This window comes from Coregonus clupeaformis, chromosome 20 (assembly GCF_020615455.1).
Source record: "Coregonus clupeaformis isolate EN_2021a chromosome 20, ASM2061545v1, whole genome shotgun sequence".
Classification (NCBI taxonomy): domain Eukaryota; kingdom Metazoa; phylum Chordata; class Actinopteri; order Salmoniformes; family Salmonidae; genus Coregonus; species Coregonus clupeaformis.
In genome coordinates this window covers 54680737-54689547 of record NC_059211.1, presented here as the reverse complement: position 1 = coordinate 54689547, position 8811 = coordinate 54680737, and the positions used below count along the sequence as shown (strand labels likewise).

Below are 8811 nucleotides of genomic sequence, written 5' to 3'. Positions count from 1 at the left end.
AGAGACAGAGAGACAGGCAGAGAGAGAGACAGGCAGAGAGAGAGAGAGAGAGACAGGCAGAGAGAGAGAGAGAGAGACAGGCAGAGAGAGAGACAGAGATACAGGCAGAGAGAGAGAGAGACACAGAGAGACAGGCAGAGAGAGAGACAGAGAGACAGGCAGAGAGAGAGACAGAGAGAGACAGGCAGAGAGCCACACAGAGAGACAGGCAGAGAGAGACACAGAGAGAGACCGAGAGAGAGACAGAGAGACAGGCAGAGAGGGAACAAGAAAGGAAAATAACAAAACAAAGAAGCGAAAGAAAAAGAAATAGAATGGTGACACATTTGTACTTCCCATTCTCCCAGACAGGAAACAAAGATAAATATATCAGAACGGTGCGATTTTCATTCCGTCTGAACTTTTCATAGTCTAGTTGGCTGCAGGCAAGCAAAACAGGCCCGAAAACACGGCCAAGAACCTTGTTGACCAAGACAGAGGGAAGGGTGAATGAAACAAAGAGAGAAAGAAAAAAGAAAATAAGAAAACAGAAGAAAAAGGGAGAGAGAGAATGACAGAGAGTCAGAGAGAGAGAGAGAGAGCGAGAGAGAGAGAGAGAGAGAGAGAGAGAGAGAGAGAGAGGGAAGAAAGAAGCAGAGAGAGACAAAAACCAGAAACACAGAGAGAGAGATAGAAAGAGAGAGAATAAAATAATAAAAACCTACTGGGGATATCATCGGCTAGCTGCGGCCATATCTTCAAAACGCCACGGTCAGTAGCAAGTCAAGGAAATGACTGGCTTCCACTCCTTCGACACATATAGTAAATTGCTCTCAAAGTCTTTGAACTCTCTTGCTTTTTTCAGGATGTGTGTGTGCCAATTTAATGGCTCAGGGTTTGCGGTGACCGAGCTTTGAGGACAGTTTTGGAGCTTGAGCGTTCAAAAAGAGACTAGGTTTGTGTCCCAAATGGCACCCTATTCCCCATAATACACTACCTCTGACCAGGGCCCATAGGGCTCCGTTCATAAGTAGTGTGCTATGTAGGGAATAGGGTGCCATTTGGGACACGGATTGGGGTTTCTGGGCTAACCATGTCCTTATGTAGCTTTGGCAGGCTATTGTATTTGGCTGACTGGTTTTAGACAGTAAAGAAGAATGAGAGTGGGAGTTTTGAGTTTAGAGTCTGTGCTGTTTCTGACACTTCTTATTCACAATGTGGCATTTGCAGACTAGGCTACATGCTTACATTTACTTTGTGAACAGTTTCTACATGATTGAAATTTGAAGCGTTTTGGGCAGGGGTAAATATAATCTAAATTCAGTAAATTCAGGTGAATTGGAATGACCTATTTAGCAATAGAAAAATCATCATTAAAAGTAAATGAGACCTTTCAATTCTAAACTTTCTGAATTGAAATTGACCCCAACCCTTTGCCATGTCGAGGGAACAGCACAATTCAATACAGCATCAACATTTCTGACTACAACAAGACTGGATAAACAGCATTACAGCAACAGAGAAATCCATGATAAAAATACATACAAAGCACACTACAAAAACATCATATGAAATCTGCTCGACAACAACAACCTTCACATTGCGTCCATCACAGCTACTGACCACGCCACTAAGGACAGAGGCTGTGTCCCAAATGACACCCTATTCCCTATATAGTGCACTACTTTTGACCGGAGCACTTGTCTTTTTCTACTAGACTTTGCCGATAACTTCTGTATTGAACTTCTTATTCTTTACATACTTACTATGACTGTGATATGTGGTTGTCTCCCCTAGCCATCCTAAGATGAATGCACTAACTGTAAGTCGCTCTGGATAAGAGTGTCTGCTAAATGACTCAAATGTCAACATTTTAATGGTCAAAAGTAGTGGACTTAAAGGGAATAGTCGGTCCTCCTTGCCTCTTCTCTTCATTTAGTCCACGTGTCTTTCACAGCAAGTTGATCAACCCTGGTGGGGGTGTGTAGCGGGATGAAGGGAAATCTGACCGGTGGTGGTGCCGTCTAAAACTGTATTCTGTTCGTGGTACCATCTCTACAGAATCAGCATGTTAGTACCTTTGGTTTAGACTCTGGGAAGGGTTGTAATGTCACAGAGAGTTTCTCTTCTCTTCAGTGCAAGTTCTCCCAGGGGGCAGTTGGGGAGGGGTGCCTTGTTTGTTTCAGGAAGTGCTGAACAGTGTACAGAGCACACACACTCACACAACCTATGTTTCTGCACCCCACTTCCACCCCTCCCAGCCTTGACTCAGTGCCTTCCCTATACCTCCACAAACCCTGCTCTCCCAATCTCCTGATCCAGCAACAGGATTGCAACTCATTCAATGCAGTTCTTTTAAAAACATCAACATTGCAAAAATAAAAGCATCATTATTACAGCATATCATGTCAATGCAAGAAGGCACTTCCGTTTTCAGTCCGATTATAAGATAGACCCTTGTTGGCATGGCGATTGCACTTTAGGTTTAAATGCTTGTTACATTTCTATCAACTTGAACTAAAACGCACCCCTTTCACTGTCTCATAATGGTAGAGTCCTCCCATCCACTTAGAGATTACGGGGCGTACCGTTAACCTCTACAGGGGTAGATACTTCTGTTCCATTCCATAGCTCTGAATGTCATTGAGTGCAATATTCAGAAATCCATTAAGTCAATGGATTGAGTTTCTAGAAATACGATGGCTTCAAGGATGCCACATTATTATTTGATGAACAGTGCCCCTGTCCCTGTCCCTGCATGAGGGGGACCTCATATTCTAAACCACCATTTTGTGGAAGGGGATGTGACGATCCTCCATTTTGTGGCTGGGTCGGGATGGAGGTATGACAGGGGGAAATATCTGCTCCCTTTTGGGGTAGCATGCCCCCGTTCCCCCCGCCGTTCTCCAGACAAGCCTTAAGGCCCTCCAGTTCCATTGGTCCCATCCCACCCCCTTCCAGCTCGATGTGGGCCGCCTTAGCCCGTCTCCTCCGGAGGAAAAGAACCAGGACGGCCACCACCGCAACCCCCGTGACCAGGGCGAGAGCAGCCAAGGCTGGGATGAGGGTGTAGGTGAGCTGGCTCTGATCATCCACCTGGGGCTCCAAGGACGAAGCCTGGGGACCTCCCTCAGTACGAGCCTCCATACAAGACCCACCCTCGGTAGGGCTACCTCCACCACCTCCACCCCCATTCACCCTCTCTCCCAGGGGGCTGGCGCACACCGAGTAGGTACAGTTGGGCCGGAGCCCTCGGAGGGTGTATTCTGGGTACGAGGCGGGGACGCTGAGGTACATGGGGCGCCGGTCGGGCCCTGAGAGGTTCCGGTAGGTCAGCTTAATCCCACGGATGTGCGGCCTCGTCTCTAGGAAATGGTGCAGGTCGAGGAGGATGGACGTGGAGGTCACCTGACGGGAACTGATGTCATTGGGATCAGAGGTTACAATGGGGGCGACCATGGAGGCCAAAACCTCGGGGGCGGAGGGTTGGGGCGGGGGGTCGTTGTGGTTAGACTCCTCCAGGTTCTCGCAGTACAGGCCCGTAGTTCTGCGTGGACAGAGACATCCAAGCTGTCCCAGAGGATCGAAACGGCACGTACCCCCATTGAGGCAGATGTTCGGCGGGCAGATGTGGCCCTCGTCCCCCTGGTCCCTGGAAGTGGAAGTCGGAGAAGCTGGAGGAGGGGGAGGGGGACGACTCTCAATGCCTGTCTCCGTTGAGGATGGTTCATCACTAGGGAATGGCGGAGGTGGGGGGAAGGCGTTGGTATGGGTGGTTCCAGGGGATGTAGTCGGAATGGGGGGTGCGGACGTACTCCCCTCCCCTAGGGCACTCGTCATGACAGTGGTCGTAGCTGGACAGCCGAAATCTTGATGGTCCAGCTCCGCCAGCACCTTCAAATCAAATCTAACTTTATTTGTATCCCATTTTATAAAAGCCAGCAACTAAATGTGTTTCACAGGAAACATTTATAAAATATATTTAATATTTAATATATTTAATACATGAAATTAATAAATAAAAAATATATAAAAATACATAAAATATTAGAATAAAAAATAAATAAGACAATACCTTGCCAGCATTCACCGGTGGGAAGTGGCACCTTGTCTCTTCTATGCGTCCCAGATCCACGTTCTTCTCTTTCAGCCAGCTAGGGAACCAGGCCAGAATACAGAGACAATTGAAGGGATTCTCGGCCGCCGTGAGGTGCCCCAGCCTGGGGAAGAGCTGGAAGAAACCCTGGGGCAAGCCCTGGAGGTTCAGCCCGCTGATATCCAGCTCCTGGAGACCCACCAGACTCTGGAAAATAAGAAGAAAAAGAAGAATACTTTATTGTCCAATGTTCACAAATGTCCAACAGAAATGTGACTTCTGGTTTATCCCAACCCCACTAAAAAACATACAAACACAGGGAGTTTGGATAGGTTGGACCAGAAGCTTGCCATAGTAAAGCCCATGGAGCAGTTTCAGGGAATAAGCCGTATGTTATCGACCCATCAATTACAGGACTATTTGACACATTTTTAAGAAAATGTATTTACCTGGAAGTCCTTGTTCCGGAGCTCCCCAATGGGGTTGGCAGCCAGGCTGAGCCTGATCAGCCCCCGGGTGGCCTTCAATGCTTCAGGCATCCCCTCCAGCTGGTTCTGGGACACATCAAGGTCATGGAGGTTCCCCAAGGAGGCCATCAGATCCGAGTCCAGGGTGGTGAGCCCCAACGCAGCCACTTTGAGCGACTCGAGGTGGGGGGTCTGGAGGTCTTGGGGACCCAGCTTCGGGAGAGAGTTGAAGCTGAGATCGAGGAGGAGAAGCCTGGGGAGACGGAGCATCGGGAGACCGGTCAACTGGTTCCCCTGGAGCTTCAATTCCAGAAGATCCTCCAGACCCTTGAAGGCCTCCGATTGGATGCTCTTGATACGGTTGCCGTGGAGATACAGCCTCTCGAGTTGCACCAATCCGGAGAAGCTATCCTTGGAGATGTGGGTAATGAAGTTTGCAGACAAATCGAGATTCCTCAGCGAAGATAGCGGTTCGAAGACCCTATCCGGGACCTCCATGAGTTCATTCTGGGACAGGTCCAACATCTCCAGTTCCCCCAGGCCTAAAGAAGAAGAAGAATATTATTTTATTTTCCAATGTATATGGAATTACAATGGAAAAACGTGTGTTTTACTTTATTCCAACCCCTCGAAAGACACATAGAGGTTGAAAAAGGTTGGAGCAGAGGGCAGCAGTTTAGGGGTTAAGTGCCTTGCTCATGGGCACAACAGCAGGAAATGACATCCAGGACACTGATCCAGCAACACTCCATTTGCCGGCCCACTCCTAAACAATTGTTTTCCTTTTACACATGGGATTAGAACTGGCAACCTTCCAGTTGCTAGCCCACTTCTCTAATCTCAACGCTACCTACCTGTGAAGTCATCCTGGGCTAAAGTATCGATGCCGTTCTGGAAGACGTAGAGATTTTTCAAGGAGGAAGGGAGGCCGCGGGGGACGACAGTGGAACGACGCTGGATGCAGAAGATTGAACCCTGGGCCTGACAGGAGCAATCCTCTGGACAGTCACTGGAGAGAACAGAGGAAGAGGAGGAGAGGAGGAAGAGGAGGAGGAGGGGGAGGAAGGGCGCCATGGTGGTGGAGTCCTTGTGTAATCTGAAACACAAAGAAAAATAAAGAAATGTCAGTGTTGGTTGTTTGAGACTTTTCTTGGAAGGAAAATGTGTCATATTTTCAGAGTAACGAATCAGCAGTGGTCAAAAACCTGGACAAGATTAAATAACTTATTTTTTAGCCTAATTTCACCACGCACAAGTCTATTGGCTGTTTAGTGCGGTCAGAGTCTGATTATTCTTATCCTAATGTTTCAGTATGCACACACAAACACACAATCCAAGCCATCAAAAAACTCTCCCTTCCCAATCCACCACTGGAGAAAAATCCCCCATTGTTGAATTCCCTCATGACATCACAGAACACAACAAGTAGAATCAAACGCAGTAACAGACCCCATGACCTCTCTGACTGGGTCTCCCTCCTTATTCCCCTCAACCAGAGCATACAACCATGACCCCTTACAGACTGCAACATCACTATGATGAAACCCTGCACAGTCACACACACAGCCCCTTCATAGTGGCTACATTTACTGTTTGCTTGGTGAGCACACACATAGTACATCCCCTGGATGAAGTGGACCTGAGTCCTGAGCGAGGTCCTGTTTTAGCCCACCCACAGTCACCACATCCTGGGGTGATTGAGAAGCATGTCCAGCCTCTCCCCAGTGTCTATGGCATTGGTGTGTGTGTGTGTGTGTGTGTGTGTGTGTGTGTATGTTTATGGCCCATGAAAACCGTCCTGGCTTTAAACAGCTGGACACCCACGAAAACACGGGTACTGCATACAAACACAAACTATGGCTTTGTGAGTGTGTATTGGAGTGTGTATCACACACAGATGTATGCACACACTCCCACAGACAGAAACACACACACACACAAACATCTTCATACAAACTTATGGGCACATATACAGACATGCACGCCCACACACGGCTACTCCATACAAACACGTTTTCTCAAAATGGACTCAATCACACACGTTTGGCCACACACCCCTAGCCAGACACACATTCACCATAAACACAGACCTTACTATGCTGGCTCCACGAGGGGGGACAAGAGAGAGAGACTAATAAACAGAGAGAGAGAGAGAGAGAGAGAGAGAGAGCGAGAGAGCGAGAGAGCGAGAGAGAGAGAGAGAGAGAGAGAGAGAGAGAGCGAGAGAGAGAGAGAGAGAGAGAGAGAGAGAGAGAGAGAGAGAGAGAGAGAGAGAGAGAGAGAGAGAGAGAGAGAGAGAGAGAGAGAGAGAGAGAGAGCGAGAGAGAGCGAGAGAGAGAGAGAGAGAGAGAGAGAGTAAGAGTGCGAGAGAGAGAGAGAGTGCGAGAGAGAGAGAGAGAGAGAGAGAGAGAGAGAGAGAGAGAGAGAGAGAGAGAGAGAGAGAGAGAGAGAGAGAGAGAGAGAGAGAGAGAGAGTGAGAGAGAGAGAGAGAGAGAGAGAGAGAGCGAGAGAGAGAGAGAGAGAGAGAGAGAGAGAGAGAGAGAGAGAGAGAGAGAGAGAGAGAGAGAGAGAGAGAGAGAGAGAGAGAGAGAGAGAGAGAGAGAGAGAGGGACACTCTACTCAACCGTTTCTATTGACCTAGGCAAGGATCAACCACAGTTACATACAGTATGTATGCATCCCAAATGGCGCTCTTTTCCCTACTACTTCTGAACAGGGCCAATGCACTATATAGGGAATAGGGTGCCATTTGACATGAAGCCAGCATGTGTATACAGTATATAAGTGTATTGACAATGTATGGAAATCTTAAAGCCTTCCCACATCCCTTTTAGACCTTTAGCTTGTAATAATAAATATCTCTGAAATGTAGAGTTCGAGGATTTGCTGTGAGTGAGTGTGTGTGTGTGTGTGTGTGTATGTGTTTTAATAATAAAGCAGGTTGATCTGTGTAATCTATAACATTAGGTTCTGGGTGGGTAGCGAGATGGGAGTAGATGACTAAAGCCCCTGACGTGCAGTCCTAAATCTAGACCTAGGATCAGCTTACTTTCCACAAGTCCTGAACATAACCATTAGGGAGGAAATGTAAATCTGACCTAAGATCAGTGTCTGAGGGGCGACTCCATCCAACCCCTATTTTACAGTGATCTCATTCTGCAGGCCTACAGTATATACAGTAAAACCTCATGGGGGCCTTAGGCCTAGGGCTGTCCAGTGAGATGCCTAAGGGGAAAAGGAAGGTGCATGAAATGGGGTTTGGGGTGGTTAAATTTACAACCAGTGTGTAGTGTGTAGTGTGTGTGTGTGTGTGTGTGTGTGTGTGTGTGTGTGTGTGTGTGTGTGTGTGTGTGTGTGCTGTAGCAACAGTTTCAATGGGACGATATACTCTGTGATTCACCTCAGTGGAGAAGAAAATAAACAGTGTAGTCACTGACCTCTACCTCTACTACACCTTCTCATGACCTCCTCTACCTCTTCTACACCTTCTCATGACCTCTACCTCTACTACACCTTCTCATGACCTCTACTCCCTCTTCTACACCTTCTCATGACTTCTACTCCCTCTTTCTTTTTTCTTTTTCTCTGTCACTTTCTTTCTCACACTAGCAATCACATATACATATTTTTCTTCTCTTTTGTCTTTTCCTCACGTGCTTTTAGTTTTGTATTATAGCAGGGTAATGTTGAAACTCATAGGCCTATCAGTTCCAAAGAAAAGGTCAATTTCCTGATGAAAATGTGCGTGCGCTCCTAAATTCTCCTAAAGGGTTTATAAGAAGGGCATTTCAAGGTAGCGTATCTCAGTGAGACTTGCCCTCAGTCGGGTCAGGGAACACTTCGAGAGTAATTGGCGAGGTAAAAGTCCCCCTTATCTCAACTGGGAGAGACTAAAGGTTTCACAGCAAACAACAAGGCTACCTACAGTACATATCTCTGTTCAGCAAAGATAAGACTGATAAATTAAAGGTTGTTGCTATTCTAGATGCAGGGGTGGAATCTCAGTTTTCCTTGGTGGTGTTTCAGCTGTACCATTATCTTGAGTTACTTCTTAGTATCCTACTGTCAGCAAGAATACACTACAAGTACACATGTATTTTACATGCACATGCAAACACACACACAAACACACACACACACACACCCGTACAAAAGCATGAACATACATTCTAATTCTTGCTCGCTCTCTCTCTCCGTCTCATTCACTCCCTCTCTCCCTCCCACTCTCACTGCCTTGCTCTTTCTCAGTGAACCCTGCACTACTCTCTT

The 8811-nt window shown here is 47.2% G+C and overlaps 1 protein-coding gene across 1 annotated transcript in view; it reads right to left on the bottom strand.

The window, feature by feature from the left end:
• Window positions 1-626: 626 nt before the first annotated feature.
• Window positions 627-8811, bottom strand: part of LOC121554065 (vasorin) — a 28999-nt gene continuing 20814 nt past the window's right edge. Inside the window, exons 2-5 of the mRNA XM_041867515.2 lie at window positions 5397-5638; window positions 4525-5084; window positions 4055-4282; window positions 627-3873 (exon numbers count right to left, since the gene is read on the bottom strand). Of these exons, the coding sequence (XP_041723449.2) occupies window positions 2668-3873; window positions 4055-4282; window positions 4525-5084; window positions 5397-5616 (2214 nt within the window). The 5' untranslated portion in view covers window positions 5617-5638 and the 3' untranslated portion in view covers window positions 627-2667. The remainder of the gene's footprint in view (window positions 3874-4054; window positions 4283-4524; window positions 5085-5396; window positions 5639-8811) is intronic.